At 38.5% G+C, this 19,247-nt stretch overlaps 1 protein-coding gene across 3 annotated transcripts in view; it reads right to left on the reverse strand.

The window, feature by feature from the left end:
• The window catches only part of C1GALT1 (core 1 synthase, glycoprotein-N-acetylgalactosamine 3-beta-galactosyltransferase 1), a 63,762-nt gene extending 45,258 nt beyond the window's left edge, over window positions 1-18,504 (reverse strand). The window contains exons 1-2 of one of the 3 annotated variants that reach the window (XM_071215166.1): window positions 15,235-15,525; window positions 1,270-1,506 (exon numbers count right to left, since the gene is read on the reverse strand). In XM_071215166.1, coding sequence (XP_071071267.1) covers window positions 1,270-1,506; window positions 15,235-15,241 — 244 coding nt within the window. In that variant the 5' untranslated portion in view covers window positions 15,242-15,525. Of the gene's footprint in view, window positions 1-1,269; window positions 1,507-15,234; window positions 15,569-18,413 lie in introns of those variants that run through there. The other 2 variants (XM_023584833.3, XM_004479179.4) reach the window with 2 other exon arrangements.
• Between the last annotated feature and the right edge of the window lie 743 nt (window positions 18,505-19,247).

A 19,247-nucleotide genomic window follows, 5' to 3' on the forward strand; every position in this document is an offset into this window, starting at 1 on the left:
TTTAGCTTGGGCGGACAGGGGGAGGAACAAAATCAATGTAATGGAAATTGACATTCTGATTTATTGGTTTCAAGTCAATCTTATCCAGAAGATCACAGGAGATAACAAGAGCTGTCACTAGAACTCAAATTCCTACTATTCAAACTGTGGTTCACTGACCAAACAGCACTGGCATCACCTGGGGGTTTGTTAGAAAAGCAGAATCTCAGGCCCCTACCCCAGACCTACAGACTCATCATCTACATTTTAACAAGTTCTCCTCTCCTCAGAGATTTGTATGCTTAATTGCACTGCCTTAAATAGTCTCTGTTTTTTCACTTCAAGCCAAAAAGAAAGCCTCAGCTGGTTCTCAACAGTACATTGAAAGGAATTTCTCACTGCTCTGAAAGAGTTTCTGAAGGATAAGAGAAGCATGCTGCTGAAGTGGCAGTGGTTATCTATTTCATCATTTTAAAGCTCAAGAGACCACTGTTACAAATTTCTATAAGTATCCCGAGGTGGCCTTAAACATTTTCATGATTACGTCAGTTTGAAGAAAAGTGTAAGGCTGGGTTGAGATGACTTTTGATAGTAACAGACCTCATTCCAATATGCAAATCTACCAATCAGAAATGGAACAGAACTAAGGATTAGAGAAGTGTCCTTTCCAAAATTGTCTAGAGCAGTATTAGTCAAAATACAGTTTGCAAAGAATTAAGAGGTTTATGCCAGAATATAAAGCAACTCCCACAGGATTTGATGACATCACTCAGGCAAAGAGAGAACCAAAGGACAGAAACTTGGAGAAAACCAATATTTAAGGGCACTTATAGGTCTCAGGTGAGAAAATCAGGTTAGAGACAGTAGGCCAGGGGGAAATGGAGTCATTTTAACATATCCCTAGCTTTCTACTTTTGTCGTTCCTTATGCCATTCAAAATGATAAAAGATTGTTTAGAATAACTAATTAAAAATATGATGATAAAATTACACAAAGAAAAAAATTTTAGAAACAAATCTAATCTGTAAAGTTTTTCTTTCCCTAATTCAGTTTCTAAATTGTTTCTACTTAAAAATAACTTCGAAATCAATGTCTTATTCCCTAGGCATTCTAGGTTCTAGCAATTTTCTTCTTCTGAGGCAAACATTTAATGTCTGGAATACAGAGCTCATTTTCATCAACAGATATTGACAGCGATAAAACAAAATTCATATTCATAACTTTTCAATCCCTCCAACAGTTAAAAAGATGGAATTATTGTTGTTTATTTCCTAATAAAGTAAACCATACCTTTATGTTGGTTGACATCTGCATTGAAGTTCATCTGTCCTTCTAGATGATGCTGTCCATTATCATCAGAATGTCTAGCATGAGGATCATTATGAAGAATATTAGGCTGGGTATCACTTTGTTCTTCCAACAAAGTACTAAAAAGCTGAGAACATAAAAAAAACCCTACTGCTGATCCACAAAGGAATATTAAAACATTCAGCCAAGATTTAGAGGCCATTTCCCGAAAGTGTATTTCTGTAAGAATAAAATGAGCAGATGTTATAAAATAATAAAGCAATATACATACCAAGGGTTTAATAACTGTTAGCTATACTGGGAGTTAATTCCTTCTGAGACAGGAGAGAATAGGGACCCAAGTAGGAAGGGGGCATAAAACCTAATAAGCTTGGTAAGAAAAACTGAGGCAGAGGCCTGCTGGCTAGCATTAACCTCCTGAGTCACACAAGCAAGTAAAGAGGCAGCTTACAAGCACACACCTTAGCCTGCAAGCACACACACCCAAAGGCTGTGTTATCAGAAGGCAGCCAGCAAAGAGGGAAGGGGCGAGAGGGGCATCACCACCATCCTACCCACCTACCTAGCTTCAGGTTATTTCAGACCTTGTGGACAGTGTGACCAGAAGCTAATCAGCACTGGTCAACAGGCCCTGCAGAGGTCACAGACAGCAATCAGAAGCCAACTGCCACCCCACATCCCTAGGTACCGCGTACCCCTAAACACTTGCTTGTCAGCACAGATGCTGGAGTTCTATACCCCCATAAAACAGGGGACCCCAGGGCAGAACTTCACATTTTCTCCCTTGAAAAAGCCCACCTTTAACTCTAAAAGGTATACTTTCCGTTCCTCACTTTAATCCTAAATAAATTCTCTGTTTAAGTGATTTATAGCTCATCTTTGAATTCTTTCTTGTGGTAAAGCCACAAACCTGGACACCTGGACACTGTCTCCAATAGCATTTCCATGTAGAAGAACATTTCTAATAGCACTTGACTTTGGATTAGAAGTTTCTCCCTCTATGTGCTGCTAAAACAGCACATTATGGACAATTAAGTAAAAGATGTGAATAATAGCTAGGATAATCATTGTTGGGAGTATTCTTCACCACCAGGATCTTTAGTGGATCCATGACTGCTTGGGATGTTCTTTTTCTTTCTCTGCTGTTGACTCTTTGAGTATATACACCCGCCTTCTTTTCTCCTATGGTAGTAATTACAACCCACTCTACTCTCTAACCCAAGGGCTAGCAAACTTTTCTGTAAAGGACTAGAAATACAATATTTTAGGCTTTGCAGGCCATACATGGTTTCTACTGTGTATTCTTCTTTGTTTTTTGTTTTGTTTTGCTAATAACATTTTAGAAATGTCTAAGTCAGAAGAAAATTATGAACTCAACTAGTTTAATAGCAGATTAAGCATTGCTGAAGAGAAAATTAGTAGACTGAAATCTAGGTCAGAAGTATAAAAATACAAAAAGGACAGAAAAGAAATAAATATAAGAAATAAAGGGAATAGAGTAGACAGGTTTAATACATGTGTTAACCAGAACTTATGAAGTAAAGGAGACAAATAATTGAACAAGAGTGATATTTGAAGAAAAAATGACTGGCATTTTCCAAAATCGACAAAAGACTGCTAACTCACAGATTCAAGAGAATATATGAATCCCAAGAAAAATAACAAAAGAAAGTGATACCTCAGAACACATTAGTAAAACTGCTGTAAACTAAAGGCAAAGAAATAACCTAAAAAAGGAATAGTAAGAATGATAGCAAGTTTCTCACTAGAAAAAATGGAATCAAGGCTAAGAGTGGAGTAATATTTTTCAAGTGCTTAAACTATAAACCTAGCCCTCTATAACCAACAAAAATACCCTTCAAAAATGAACCTGAAAAAAGATTTTCAGACAGAAAATCTGATAAAATTTGTTACCAGCAGCCTTAAAAGAAATACAAAGAGGTTTTCTTCAGAATTCTAGATGAAAACTCAGAGATATAAAAGAGAATCAGAGAGAGTATATATTTGAATAGCCCAAATAAATACTGGCTATATAAAACAAAAATTTTAAATCCCACAAGATTTTCATTAAAACAAATGACAAAAAAAAAAAAAAGAGAGGATGTGAGTGCCTGCTTCCTATATGGGAGGTTCCAAGTTCAGTTCCTGATGTCTCTAAAAAACAAAAACAGCAACAACAGTGACAAACAATAAGCAAACAAATGAAAAAACCGACTTAGGTGAGCCAATGTGGCTCAGTGATTGAGTGCCAGCTTCCCACATATTAGGTCCTGCCTGGGTTCAATCCCCAGCACTGGCACCTAAATTTTAAAAAGGCACAAAAAGTATGAGGGGGATACAATGAGTTTAACTGTTCTAAAATTATTATTTTCCAGAAGTGGTAAAATTAGACTTTAAAAGACAAAGTGTTAAGCTTGAATTATGTTCCTATAAAGGTTTGTCAAAAACTTCTACAACTTTCATGACATTTCTGACACCAACAGCAAATATTACAGTAACTCAATTAAATTAGATTCTGACTTTACCTGGAGTAGGACCAGACTCCACAGGTTAAGTTCAAACCTTTACAAAAATGCCCTTCAGACATTCCTGTACTGATTGTGATTTTCCTCATATAGATACCAGATACTAAGGATCACTGGCAGCCAGCCCCAGAATGCCACCACATTTAGAGAGAAAGAGTCACATGCTGTTGCACTGATTCTGGACTTTTCATGCCTCAAAACTGTGAGCCAATAAACTTCTGTTGTTTAAGCTAATACAAAGTATGGTGTTTGTTGCAGCAGCTGGGAAAACAACTATTTTAATTTTAGGGCCGTATCTATTGATTTCTTTTTTTTTTTTTTCTGTTTTATTTTTTTACTTTTATTTTTTCTCCATCTCAATGCTACACTTACTTCCATTACTAATCACAATAGTTCCAGAATAGAATATCAGTAAGTCCACTCTAATCCATACTCTTCCTTCATCCTGTGGACCCTGGAATGGTTATGTCTGCTCAATCTCTGTATTGAGAGGGTGCTTAGATTCCACTTGGATGATGGATGTAATTCTCCTGTTTGCAATTGTAGGCACTGTTGGCTCCCTGGTGTGGTGGTTGACCTTCTTCACCTCCCTGTTAGCTGGCTGGGGTAAGTCCAATAAACCAGAGTGTAGTAGTTGCAAGTCTGTTGAGGCTCAGGGCCTGGCTATCACATGGACAGTCCAGAGATTCAGGTCCCCTGAGTATACACTAAACCTCAGTGCCAACCACAGGTCCGGTAAAAGTAACAGGAGAGGCTTGTGAACAAAGATCACATCTGAGTCCAACTCCATCACACTCAGGAACACAAACTCCAAAGTAAGGCCAACTGACTTGGCACTGAACTCCATCTGCCATGACCATGGAATCTGTGGGTCTCTGTAGCCCTCAGAAGAACCAATACTGGAGATGTATCTACTTTAGCTGTCTCTGGAACTCTGCTGAGGTGTGTGTAAGGGTGACCCCTCTGATGACCTCCTGGCTCTTTTTTGGAGACTCATAGCCATACAAACTCATTTGTCCTTTCCATTTCCCCCTTTCATCCCAGGTCAAAAAGCATTTTTAACTCCTGCTATTACATGTAGGCTGAGATATTCTGCTGGTCTGAGTTGACCCTTTTATTCAAAGTCATTCTCCAGCCACATCATCATCTCGTACTTGGTACTAATCCCTCGGTGCCAGGGAGGCTCCCCCCCGGGAGTCATGTCCCATGTTGGGGAGAAGGCAATGCATTTACATGCTGAGTTTGGCTTCAAGACTGGCCACATCTGAGCAAAATGGAGGCTCTCAGGAGGTAACTCTTAGGCAACCTGCAGCTCTAGGCCTAGTTCTTATTTCAGGCACACAGGCTCACAAGCATAGTCATTAGCATCAAGGGCTCATTGTTGAACCATCCTTCCTTATTGGTCTTATCCATTGCATTTGGGGGATTGTTGCTGTTCCGTCTACTGATTTCTTATTGACTGTGAGAAATGTAGATATTAGTGTGTGTGTGTATACTCTTCTCCCCCTAGCCCCATAGCCAAAGCTTTGTAGTTATTTTTATTCTATAAAAATTTATGTAGTTAACATCTGTAAATTATATACTCTAATTCCCATGACTGTTTAGTCTTGGTCTATATTAAACTGATTCTGTGCTCACCGTCAGTCCTTTTATCATAGCTTCTCTAAATTTGAGTTCTTCATTAATACTCTACTCTCTATTGGATGAATTCAGCAAGTAGTTCTTGTAATGGCTTCTAAGTCCTAGCATGCCTGAGAATGTTACTGCCTTTATATACGAAGCACAACTTGACCAATTACAAACTTTGAGGGCCCCACTTTCTTCTTTTTATAACTTTGTAAATATTATTCTATGGCCTTCTCACAATAATGTCAGAGAAGTTTGGAGGCAGGCAAATCTTTTACTCTTGTAGACAGAATGTTCTTCACTTATGCCTGGTTTCCAGTCACTCTATCAGTTCAATGACATTGTCTCACTAAGCCTATATGTCCTTTACCCTGAGAGCACATCTTCCTTAAGTTTTTAAACATTCAGAATTCAGAAAGTCAGTGGGATTCACAAAAAAGTCCTAAAAATCCTAAGCTTTCAGTGTTGTCTTATTTTCTTTTGTTTTTTTAAATGTTGGCACTTGATACCATGACCTCTAGGGGTTATCAATCTAGTATTTACTTTTCTTCTGGCTTATGGTATTCATTTACTACATGCACATATTCAAAATATATTTTTCTCTTCAAACCACATTAAAAATTTTTTGATACATATTTTTTCCCAAAAGATTTCCCTTATAAAATTGGGATGAATCATATATAACAACACATCTTATAATGCTCATAAATACAGTACATGTGAGATACTGTGATAGAAACTTTTATTTTCTTTCATCCTCACAAAAATTTTAAAACATGACAGTAATATCCCCATATTACAGATGAGGAAACTGTTGATTAATAGAGGTTAATAAAATGGATTCAAACCATATAGCCAACATGGTGAGCTGGGATTCGAATCTGCATTTAATTTAATGTTTGTGGATTTGTCCATTATAACACACTCTCATCTATAGTCACCCACTAATTTTCTATATTCTCTACCTTTATTTCTATAATTATCTTTATATGGAAGAGGAAAAGAAAAATGTTACCAGTAGGTTTAACAAGAAACCATCTTTGCTCTATTTATAAATCATAAGATGGTCAAAAAATGACAAAAATGAAAAGTCTGTAGACTCAAAGAATGGACTGTGAAAAATTAATGTTGCTGAGAAAGTGAAACTGGTTTCAGATTAAACTTTCATGACTACGTTCCTTCCTATGGTAGTCTTGCTTATAAAAATTCAGATTTTTAAATACAAATTCTTAAACAAAAAGGGCACATTCCTAAAAATCCATATCTTGTTTCCAATATATTTCTTATGAAATAAAAACTATTAAACAGAAAAAAATTTTCTTTGTAGTAACATCCCAATTAGTTTTCCTCTAACATAATATTTAAGAAGTATTTCCACTGATTTGGTTTCTTTCCAATTCCAGGTTATAAAGTGAGTTGAATTACCAAGCCTAGATACTATGTGTGAGTTCTTAAAAGTCACTTACAAATATACATCACTGAGTTAGGTATACTTGGAGAAGCTAAAAAAACAAAGTATCTTCCCCTGCTGTCATGGAGCTTACAGTCCTGTTCATTATACAGACAAGTAAAAAATCACACAGTAATATAAGAGGAAAATTTACTGCACTAAATTAGAAATAGTCTCAAATCAATTATCTAAGCTCCTACATCAAGAATTAAGAAAAAAGAGTAAAATAAACCCAAAGGAAGCAGAAGGAGCAAAATAATAAAAAGCAGAAATCAATTAAATTGAAAACAGAAAAACAATGGAGAAAATCAATGAAACAAAAGGCTGGCTTTTTCAAAAGATCAATAAACGGGACATGCTCTCTTCAACTCCCATCCTTAGACAAACTTAAAGAGTAATGTTTAAAGCAAGGAAGCAAGCTTTTTCCTTAGTTCAGTGCTCTTCCATCTGGTTCAGGTTCAATTCTCTTTTGGTTACTGGTTCGTACACCCAGGCTTGGAAATTCCCATTTGAGTGTTAGCTCCTAAGAAGCACTTCTGAAGTGAAATTTGTATGGCACTCTCTTTTCCCTCCTCCATTCGTTTTGATATGAAAAAGCAGTTTAACACCCTACTAAACAAAAAAATATTTGTGGACTCATGGAACAAAAGGGTATTCTCATCTTTTGATTTTCTGAGTCTGAAATTAATGGAAACATTTTTTTTTAAAAATGAGAATTACAGTTTGAGATTTACAAAACTTTAACTTGTGAGATTTTATATATTCTTTGGAAGATGCTACCGATTGATCACCTTTCCATGTATTAAATACTATCCTAAGACATATGAATATAGCCATTGCATATTTCCTCCTGTTTATAGAGTGTAAAATCCCAGATGACAAAATATAATGTCTTTGCCTATCCAAGTTCATCATGATGCTTTTTACCAGATACTAGAGTACAGTAAATATCAGCTGACCTGAAATGAGAAGGCAAAACATCTCATTTTATTCACCACTCCTCCCCACCAAATCCTATCATTATCTCCATATATATCTATTTTGCCACTCTGTGATAATACTTTTCTCCCGCCACTCCTTGATCATTTGTCCCTGAGCTCAGCTCTTTCACTTCTTGCAACACCATCATATAGATTCCACAAAGCAGTCTTGTTTAAAAAACATTAATAATACTTTCTAATGCCATAGGATAAAGTCCATACTGCTTGCTTAACGTGGAACAAAAGATCTGGCTTTAGTTCACTTTTCTGACCTCTTATTTCTGGTAACAGTGAACACTAAAGCCTACATTTCAACCATTCGATAAGTGTGTCATGGCCTTTCATAAGGAGTTTGGCTATGCTATTCTTTCTGTCTGGAGTGTCCTCCCCCTTTTTGTTAACTGGATGGATGCATAATTATCTTTTGAGATTACCTTAGCTTCTGTAGCTTTCTATGACATTCCTCTCTAACTCCCACAGCCAAATTAACTGTTTTCCCACCAAGTGTTTCCTTGTTTCTTCATTCATACCCCTATAATCCACTGATCACACTGCATTATAGTAAGTATATGTATATTTCTCACTCTGCTCAAGAACAATAGCTATAGTTCATCTAACTCTATAGTCCCAGTACTCAGTACCCTGCCTGACTTGTAAAAGACATTTTAAAAAGAAGGAGCTTTTTTATTTTTGAAAGGGGGAGGAACCACAGCTGAAATGATTTTTCCAATAGTTAGTTATTGGAAAAATATACTGCCTAATTTGTGTTTAGACACATGACCCATAATAGAAGTACATATAAATTCAGACATAGAGGTTAAAAATATTTTGTCACTAATTCATTACGACTATGAAAACGGAAAAAAAATTAACAGTCTTTCACCCAGTGAGCCTGAAATACTTTACAAACAATACAGTTACACAACCTTAGCATCAAAAAGGAACTTGGAATCTTAGGGATCATGAAAAAGTATGTAATGAAAATAAATTAATAAACTTTACAATGAGTAAATTTCACTATCAAATTAAAATTAAGTTGTATAAATCTCAAATTGTAATTCTTTTAAAATGTTCCCACCAATTTCAGGTTCCTTTTTGTTACTGTCCCAAGAGTCCACACATATTTTCTTGCATCCATCCTCAACTGTTTCTATAACTAAAGTTAAGGGAACATCATACTGCTTTATAATATTGAAAAAGATCCTAGCAGCATCTTTCTTTCTGTCTTCATTAATCCTCCACCTACCCTAGGTTGAAACTCTATCCATTTCATGGCTAGGAAGACCACTAGACATACCTGGTGGTAGATTATTCTTGAAACGTTTATCTTTTTTGGCCTTTCTGGCTCATGACCCATCTGTCCCTATTTCTGTTTTCCTAAGAAGCAAGCATCTGTTTACAAGCTTCCTAGAAAGCATCCATCTTTAAAGCTCAAGGAAATTGTCACTGTTATCTGAGGATATCTTCTTCCCTTCCTATATTAATAATATCTATTAAATGAGACACCAAAATTGTAGAACACAAATCAACATTATCAGTTATTTTCGATGCATCAGTTTCCTTAGAAGGTTTCCTATTAAAGTAAGTACAAAGGTGAAGGCAATCACCATCATTATTTAATGCTGAACTGGGAAAACTAGCCAAAGCAACTAGATATGCAAATAAGAGGTATAAATATTTTAAATGAGGTGGCAAAATCATCATATGCAAATAATATGACAGTCTTTGGGAAAAAATTGAAACATCATTAGGAAAATATAAAACTCATTAAAGTCTGCTGTTTACAAAATTAACATGTGAAATCAATCACTTTTTTATGTACAGATAATAACAATAATGGAGACCATGTTGTAAAAGCAAACAAAAAATATAGGTAACAAGGAATAAACATAACTAGAAATGTATAGGCTCTACATAAAGAGAAAAAAAAATACCTAATTCCACTGAATGGTTAAAAGAGTACCTGTATAAATGGAAAGACAAGATATACTTTGGGATCTAAAAACTCAATATAGTAAAGATGTCGATTTTTTTCAAGTTAACCTACATATGTAATGTGATCCCAACCAAAATACAAAAAGGATTTTAAAAACTAAATTAGGGAAGTGGATGTGGCTCAAGTGATTGGGCTCTGCCGGCCTCATGGGCGGTCCTGAATACAGTTCCCAGTGCCTTCTGGTGCCTCCTTGAGAAGGCAATTTGGGGAGGCAGGCAGCAGGCTGAGACAACAAAAGAGATACAAAGAGGAAAGACAGTGTGAGACACAACAAACCAGGGAGATGGGATGGCTGGGGTGACTGAGTGCCTCTCTTTCACATAGGAGGTCCCAGGTTTGGTTCCAGGTGCCTCCTAAAAAGAAGACAAGCAGACACAGAGAGCACACAGCAACTGCAAACAATGAGGAGGGCAGTGGGGGATAAATAAATAAATCTTAAAAAATAAAATATAAGAATGTTTTAAAAAAACTAAATTACTTGGTAAAAATTATTTTAACTGTTGTTCAGAAAAATAAACATGTATGTATAAACGAAAAATTCTGGAAAAGGCCATTGGGGATATGGGTATACTAAGCCTACCAGATTATGAAACATATTAGATACAATAAACAGAGTTAGAGTAATTAAAATAATTTCATACTGAAACTAAACAGACCAATGTATCTGTGAAGAAAAATGCTTCTGTTAATTAATACTAAAGACAGGTGAGAAAATTTGTTCTCTACAACCACAGACTGTCACAACATGCCCTTTGAAACCTTATCAGTGAGCACTGAACTCTTGGATGGATATGAAACATGGATTAATAAGAAACCGAAGCTGCCTCAATTTCCAACTTGGAGCTACAGATAAGGGGTTTCCAGTCACAACATTCCACGTTTATCTTAACTCTGTAATCTCCAAAAACACAGGACCCTGAGTTGACTTCTCTGCCCAGGCCTGATATTAAACCCCTTGACATAGTCTTGTTTTGCTTGTAAACCTATCAAATATTGCTTCATTTAAATTTTGCCTAAACTCCGCCCTTCTCTAAAATGCTATATCAACTGTGTTCTTTTTTTCATTTGGTGAAAATGCTGGTAGCTTCTCTGGTGTCCAATCGCCCTCACAGCAGCAAATTAACTTTCTCAGACTAAGGCTGTGTCCCTGGTGATCTTTATTGAATGAACTTTATCAAAAGGATTATCAGATGTTAATAGTCTATGCAAAAAATAAATACATATGGAAATTTTAGGCACAGTATTTCAAGTCTGAAATATAAAGATGGCTTATTCAATTGGTGGTATTGAAATAATTAGTTACCCTTTCGGGGGGGGGGGGGGGAAAGCAACCAGCTAGATGGGTCCCTACCTTTCTCCTTAAAACAATTCCAAGTAGTTCCAAAGTTTCTATATTAAAAAACAGAAATTAAAACAACTAGAAGTCCATCTAGACTCTCTCCAAGTTTCCAGCCTCATCTTTTACTATTTCAAGTCTTATCATTTATGCTTCAGCAATCCTGATCCTTAAACATCTCAATGCTGTGGTTGCTATTGTCTTCTCTGTCTACAATGCCCTCTTTCCTCTACCATTTATGCCCCAACCTTTGTAAATCTCATTAAGGGTTTCTCAGCTTTTGCACTACTGACATTTTGAGCTGGATAATTCTTTGTTGTGTTCTGTCTATTCTAAGATGTTTACCAGCAGCCCAGGCCTCCTAACTATTAGATGCCTGTAGCAACCCCACCCCACCTAGCTGTGACAACCAAAAATGTCTCCAAACATTGTCAAATGTCCCCTGTGAGGCAAAATTGGTTCCAGCTGAAAAGCACTCCACTAACCTGTTAAAACGTAGTTTATCACATACACATATCTCAGGAAGAATACAGAGACTAGTTAAAATAGTAGTTGCCTTTGAGGAGGGAAACTGGGTAACTGAGGGAAAAACTTACTTTTTACTATGAATACATATCCTGTATGTGTTTTTAGTCTTGTACCTCTCTACTGATACCACCCTGTTACTAGCCACCACTTTCTCTTCTCAGTCATTGCAACAGCATCCTAAACAAGTTTTTCCCTTCCTTTATTCTTCTTCAGTTTATTTTGACCACCAGCCAGAATGTTCCTTTTTAAAACTTAAATCCGATCTTGCCACTCATTTGCTCAAAACCCTCATTTTTCCATCTCAGAAACTTAAAACCTTAAGATCACTTTCACACAATCTGCTATCCTACTCCCATCCCTTTCTTTCTCATCTCTCTTCCTAATATCTGGTGTTTTTCTAGGTCAAAAATGGACAGCAGCAATTCCTTGCTGTGTAACTCTGGTCTCTTTGCTATTCCTCAAACATGCCACGGTCTTCGAACCTGTTATTTTCTGTTGGGAAGTCGTCTTACCCAGAGACTTACATGGTTCACTCACTCAACTCCTTCAGGTCTCTACCTATGGTGGTGGGGAAGTGGAGTCCTTCACTGGCCACTCTGTTCTTCACAGCACTTATCAATACCTAATGTTTTATATTTTACTGTCTCTCTTCTCCTTCAGGATCAGTGGCTTATTGCCTCTCTTCTCCATCAATGGTTCTCATACCTAAGTCTGCATCACAATCACCTGGTAGGCCTATTAAACAGTTTCTAATTCACAAAGTCTGGGGGGGATACTTAGCGTTTTCAACAAATTTCTAGGTGATGCTGATGCTGTGGATCCAGAGACCACATTTTGAGAACCAGTGCTTTAGAATATAAACTCCATGAGGACAGAAGATATTTTTGCCCATTCGTTTACTGCTTGTACATAACAGATATTCAAATACGTGAACGAATAGAGATGCCCTTTACTTTGCTCCCAATGTACCCTCTAATTTGATAATATAATGCTTGACATTTGTGGAAAACTGTGTAACATAAATTAAACTATATGCCAATGACTAAACCAAGCTGCATATAATTTCAAATATCCTATTATCCAGCTTCCATTGGTTTAAAAAATACTTTAATATATAGCAGATCATATTATAGGTGATACTCAAATTTTCTTTTTGGTTTCTTTCACCGTCGTATAGACTTTCCCAGCTCTCATACACAAGCTTCTTTACATTTTCTTCTGGAAAGGACGCTTTCTATTTTTACACATCATACTTCTGACAGGGGATTCTCCCTTTGGATATTTGAATTAGTTACAAAGTATAAATTTAAGTACACATTAGAGTTCCTCTCTAACCAGGTTTTAAGATAAACCCCTAAATCCCCTTTTAATGGAACATTCTTCAATTTTCCCCTTCTTTTAAAGAATGACCTGATTCCAATGCATTTAGGGTAAAAAGAATTTTTCTTTTAATCTTGTTATATATAGTCTGTAAACCAGTCTCTTTATACAAAGCTCAACAAATCTTCCTCAAGTAATATGGCTGTTTTGGGAAGCTTAAAATTTTTCAGAGTATCTGAACTGATTTTCAGCAATGAGTTGTTCATTTTCTATTTAATGTTTACTTATAGCTGCCCTGTCACAAGAATTCCAATCAGTAATTTCACAACGACTATACTTCGTTACTATGGTTTATCAAGTTTCTAAGCTGTAGAAAGCAATTTCTGTTAACTAAGCACAAATCAATATGCAAATAGGAGATAATATGCCCAGTGACACACTTTTGTATTTCTATGACTAGGCGAACATGAATTAGTTACATGTACTACTAAATAAGTTTGCAATAAAATTCTAAGAATTTCTGATTTTGAATTTAGTCAGAAATATATACTAGTATAAAGAAAAGCATAGCCATGTTTACATGGATAATAACCACAGAATATTTTTAAATGCTGTATCCTACGTAAAAAGATACAGAAAAACACGAATTCCAGGCAAATTTAAAGAAGCATTTAATAGTTCTCCACTAGCATCTAAGAGTTGTCCACTAGCACTGTATTTTCCTATCAAGAATTTTAAATGTCATACTTTTCTTATTGAATCCCTATTACTTAACATACAATGAAATAGTTAACTGGTAACTTAAAACCTTGCAGTCACTTAAGTTGTACATCACTATATATGAAGGCTTGTAGAAAATAAATATAATTTACTATACACAATACTTAGTATACAAGTATCATCTGCCTAAGGTTCACCTGACATTTATTAGATAAAGGAAAGTTGTTATCTAAATACTTCTAAAAATTCTCCCAGTCTAAACTTGCACTATACTAAAACAACTTGAAATGATGGCGAAACACTTTTTCCTTGCAGCCAAGGAGAGCTAATCTATGTTCTATACCCAATTTTTAGTAGGTAAACATTTTCTGTCCCTTACATACTGGCCTACTGACTCACTCGGATGGACTAAAGTTCTATCTTTTTAACTTTTTAATTCATACTGAAATCTATTCATGGTTAGCATAAAAGTTTTCAATTTTAAAAGCGTTAAAAGAAAGTGTTCAATATTTATAATGAATTTAGAGAACTAGACTATGAATCTGGTCAACTTTTCCAGTGCATGTACACTGTTGCTTTCTTTCTTTCTTTTTTTCTTTACAATAGGGGAAGTGGGTAATGGCTAAAGAAGGCTAAATTCCCCCTAATTACCGTTATCATTTAAGAGTATAAAATTTACCCAAATTTAAAGCCGTACTGACAGCTTGTCAGCACCTACTAAAATGCCATCGCACTTTACTGGGGGCGAGGAAAGAGGAAAAGGTGTGAGGTGAAAGAAAACTCTTCCTCTTCCTCCAAGCAGTAAGTGCCCCAAACACACCTGGCTTGCTCATTCTAAATGTTTTTAGAAAGTCAGGTACAGGCAAACCTGATGATCCAAGCACGCCGCGAGCGAGTCTCCGGGCACTTCTGGAAGTCGCCCGCTCGCTGGGCGTTCGGGCGGCGCGGCAGCCGGGGGCTCTGGGGACGCTGCCGGCACCTGAGCTCCGAGTCCCGCCTGACCCCCAACTCGGGAGGGGTCGGCAGGACCGAAGTGGCGGGCCGGGCCCAGAGGTACAGGACCGCTAAAAGGTCCGGCACGAGCACAGCTGCACACTGTGCGCCTCACCGCCGTTGTCCGACACCAGGCAGCGCGCCAGGCGGCGGCGAGGGGCACGAGATGCGAGAAGGGGAAGACCCACCGCGCAGAACATGCGACATGTCAACAGAATAGCGGCCGCACGGCGCGCGGCCCCTACGGCGCTCGGCCGGGCGCCGGGAGCAGGAAGTGTCGGCGCCTCGCTCAGAAGCCCGGACGCCCCTCCATCTCACCCCGCCCGGGCCACGACCCCGAGACACCTGTTTGGCCGAGCGGGAGGTCTGGTTCCACCCGCCACGCTCCAGCCCCCACACGTTCAGAAAGGGGGGGTGGCGAGCGGAGCCGAGACCCTGGACCCGCAGCCTGAGGGCGCCTCCGCCGGTCGTACCTGACATCAGCAGCGGCTCCCTCTCGCCCCTCCAGGGGGACTGAGAGGGGGACGACACGGAGCCAGAGACCGTTCCTCCTTTCGGTGGCCGCAGAAGTGACTCAGGGCCGCTAGCCGGGGCCACCCGCTGCCGCCCAGATCATTCCGGGGCAGCGGCGGCGGCCGAGGCGGGCCCAGAGCGCGCGCCCGCCCGCTCGCTCCGCCCCTCCCCGCAGAGCGTCTAGGCTTGTGGCCCGCCTACGGCGCAGCCGCCACCCAGGGGTCTCCTAGAGCAGACGTCGCAGCCGCCGCACCAGCCCCAGGGATGGGCGGGGAGGGAGGGGCAGGGAGGGGCGGGGCTACGGCGACGTGCGGACGCGGGGATTGGTCGCCGAGAGCACGCTCCGCCCTTCTGCGTTGGGGTCTGGGAAGTCGGGGTCTTCTAAGAGCTGTAGGTTTAGTTGCAACCCGCTAGCGGTTGCTGCTTTCCGGTCACTTCCTCTCAGTTTCTGCTGTACTCTCTTACACTAGATCCCGGATCTTGAGGGGGACTAATGCAGGGAAGCATCCAGAACCGAGACTGGAGGTGCCTTAGGAAGCTTTGCCTGAGGAACAGGGGCTAATCCTGCAGGAGTCCCTTGGCCTCCAGCCTGCTCTAAACCCGTTCAGTTTTTGCTGTTCTTTTCCCTCCGGCAAGATGAGATGTGCAAACAGAAGCAGAGAAAACAGATGTGTGAATCAGAGAAGACTGAAAATCTAAGTATTGGTAAAAGCTACCAGTAGGTACATGTGGTCTTCAGTTCTGTCAGTATGCCAGGCACTGGAAGAACTACTTCAGGGTTTTAGAATAGGGGAAGGTAACCCACTAAGGCAATCCCACGCCTGTCAGAAGAGGCGGAGAAGGTCTAGGCCTTAGGCATTAACCATCATCTTGCCAGGCCAGCCTTTTTTTTTTTTCTAATAATGCTTTCATCAGGCAGTTCTTTAGTGGACTATAGCGTGGGAGTTAAGTGTGGCCTCTGAGGTTAGACAACACATGTTATTGTTACTGTTATTTTTCCTTTAATTTGCTTAGGTTTCTTTCTTGTATGGTTTGCCAGGACATGCTATCAGTAGATCCAAAAAGACCTAAAATTCCAAGACAATTTTAAAGTACATCTAATGACTCTAATCCAAAGCTCTTTTTTTCAGATGAGAAAACAGGCCCAGAAAGATAAACTAATATGCCCACGCTGGAAGTGCAGGTATCCTGATGTTCAGGTTAGAGCTCTTTCCGAGGCCCTTGCCTGGAGACTTCTCTCCCTTGCATACTTACCTCCATTTGCCTTTCTTGTCCCCAACCTGTGTACAATTTGCCCACCTTGACCCTCTTCCCTTTCACAGCCACTTCAAAACCGGAAAAGGAGACCCTTTCAGAGGTGGTGCTCCAAATAGAAAATAAAACAGAAAACTCAGAATGTCTTATCTCATTTTAACTTTGTTGAAAGTAAGATGTTCAATTAGTTGTTTAAATAAACAAATAAAGTAGAGTATATCTTTTTCACTTTAAAGGATAACATACAGTGCTGGTATATCTTTATTCCTGGCTCCTGCATTATAGAAGGATTTTCTGGCATCATAGAGAGATCAATTGTGAATTTCACTGTGCTCTGGACATTGACAGTCCTGGAAATAACATAGTAAATAGAGCAATGGGATTCCTGAGACTTGAATTCTGCTTCCAGTATAATCACTGATTACCTGGGTAACGTCTGGCAAGTCACTTAATCTCTCTAAATCTCAATTTCCCTCTTCATAAAGTATGGACAATAATCCCAACCTGCCTCAAAAGGCAGTCAGTGAGATTGTATGTGACAGTGTAGTTGTAAAGCATTAGCATTCTTTTAATTACATTAGGCTCACCAAGGTCTATCCTATTTTATTTTTAAACAATTAAGCGTTAAATATTTTAGATGTGAACACTGTGAAGTTTTTTCTTTCAAGTGGTGACAAGGTATTTACTGATTTTACTCTGTACCTTTGTAAAATATTAGCATCATTCATAGCAGTTGGATTTAAGAGTATGGCAGGATGGTAAGTTATTATATGTCAGCTCTCATTTTATTAGCCTGTTGTAAGTTTATTACACTTTAAAAAGTATACGTAATTATAAGCAGCTCCTTTTTCTTTTCACGAATTAATTTGTAATGGTGGCTGGGTGCCTGCCCCTCTTTATAGTGACAGTGGTAGTTAAATCTACTTAGTAATAAACATATATTTTTTAGAGTTCATCCTAGAGCAAAATTGCACCAAACAGCAAGAAAATAAATGGTCAAATACATGTCTTTTTTTAGAGAGCTGGACTTGGGGCACAGGGGTGTGCTTTTTCTAATTGAATGTCAGAGGTAGGGATTATGCAGTTATTGACAATGCACAATTTTCTGGCATGGCCAACGCCAGAGATAAATATGTGAGGCTGATAAAATGTGAGATAAATATATCTTAGCTTAAGATTCAAGTCCTGATTATGTAGTCGATGGCTATCCAATCCTCTTGATTTTTTTCATTGTATGGTTGTTTCTTGCCTTTCCTCTTCATCCCTGACACCAAATTCTTTTGAAACTACTGCCTTATTGGATTTTCTGTGGTTATAGATGACCTCTTACTACCCATCCTTTTATTAACCTGAATAGGAAGAACAACCCTAGAAAAAAATGGACAAAGCTTAAAGTGCTCCATTTCTCAATAACAATAGGAAGTAAGTGAAAAATGTATGGGGACAGTGTGTTTTTCAGTAGAGCATTTTATCTCAAACTGAAAATATCTGTCAGGTGGAGCAGTTGTAGCTCAGAGTCTGAGTGCCTGCTTCCCATGTATGACATCCCAGGTTCAATCCCCGGTACATCCAAAAGAAAGAGAGAGGAAGGGAGGGAGGGAGGGAGGAAGGAAGGAAGGAAGGAAGAAAATACCTATTAGGATAAAGTAATTTCACCCTGTAGAACTTAAGAAGGCATTTTCCTCCAAACAGTTTTTATTTCTTCTAGCTACATCTTCACAAAATCTGTCAAGATTTTGAAAAAGTTGGAAAGGCTGATGTTTTCTGAATTAACTGACACATGAAGAGGTAAAAGTGGAGAACAGAACAGAGGAGGAGGTAAAGGAAAAAAAAAATCTAGGAAATAATTTTAGCCTCAAGGGAAGAGGCCTCAGCATTGACTCACCACGTATTAGCTTGAAAGCAGAGATTGCCACGTGTGTGCTGAGGAACTTGTGTCATCTAGAGAAATTTTCTCACTTGAGGAGGTTGGGCTCCTCGGAGTTACTCTGTGTTCTTCCAGTTCTCTGGAATATGAATCAGAATATTCCTTAATTGTTTCCCCTAGTGGCTCAACAAAAACAGAAAACATTTGCTATAAATGGAATAGGTGAAGCTTGCTTTTGTTTAAAATCCTGAAGCAGTAAATTATTTATAAATGTGTATGCTGCCTCTGTTAGTGTAAAGATCTAAGTGACTGATAATTTTAGTGGCATAACGTGGCCTAATATTTTTTTCTTCTTTCTTTTAAGCTGTTATTTCTAAATCCTGAAAGATGGATACCTTTTGGGATTGTGTCCATTTTGCAGTGAGATGCACCCTTTCCTTGTCTCCTCTCCCCTCCTCTCATCTTGAGGTTCGGTCCCTTTAGCCATGTTTGTACGAGAGGACCCTTTCCCTTCCTGGCCATAGCTGATTGGACAAGGATAGGTCTCTGAAGGAAGCTGAGTCAATCAGACTCTCTCCTCTGGGATTTTTGAATTGGAAAAGAGAGGCCTTAGTCACTGTCTGGTGAGCACTGAAACTCTAACCCAAACATGTAAACCCAAGGTAAATATAATAATGATAACAAATGGACTGACCAAAATTTTTTTAAGGAATTATTGTTTCAAGCAGTACTTAATCATTTATTGCTACATTTTTTAGTCCTATAGTAGCAAATGTTCATTATCAAACATAAAGATAGTCACTATAAGATGTTTGTACTGAAAAGTGTGTGCTTTTCATCCAAGGACCTGGA

This window comes from Dasypus novemcinctus, chromosome 5 (assembly GCF_030445035.2).
Source record: "Dasypus novemcinctus isolate mDasNov1 chromosome 5, mDasNov1.1.hap2, whole genome shotgun sequence".
Classification (NCBI taxonomy): Eukaryota; Metazoa; Chordata; class Mammalia; order Cingulata; family Dasypodidae; genus Dasypus; species Dasypus novemcinctus.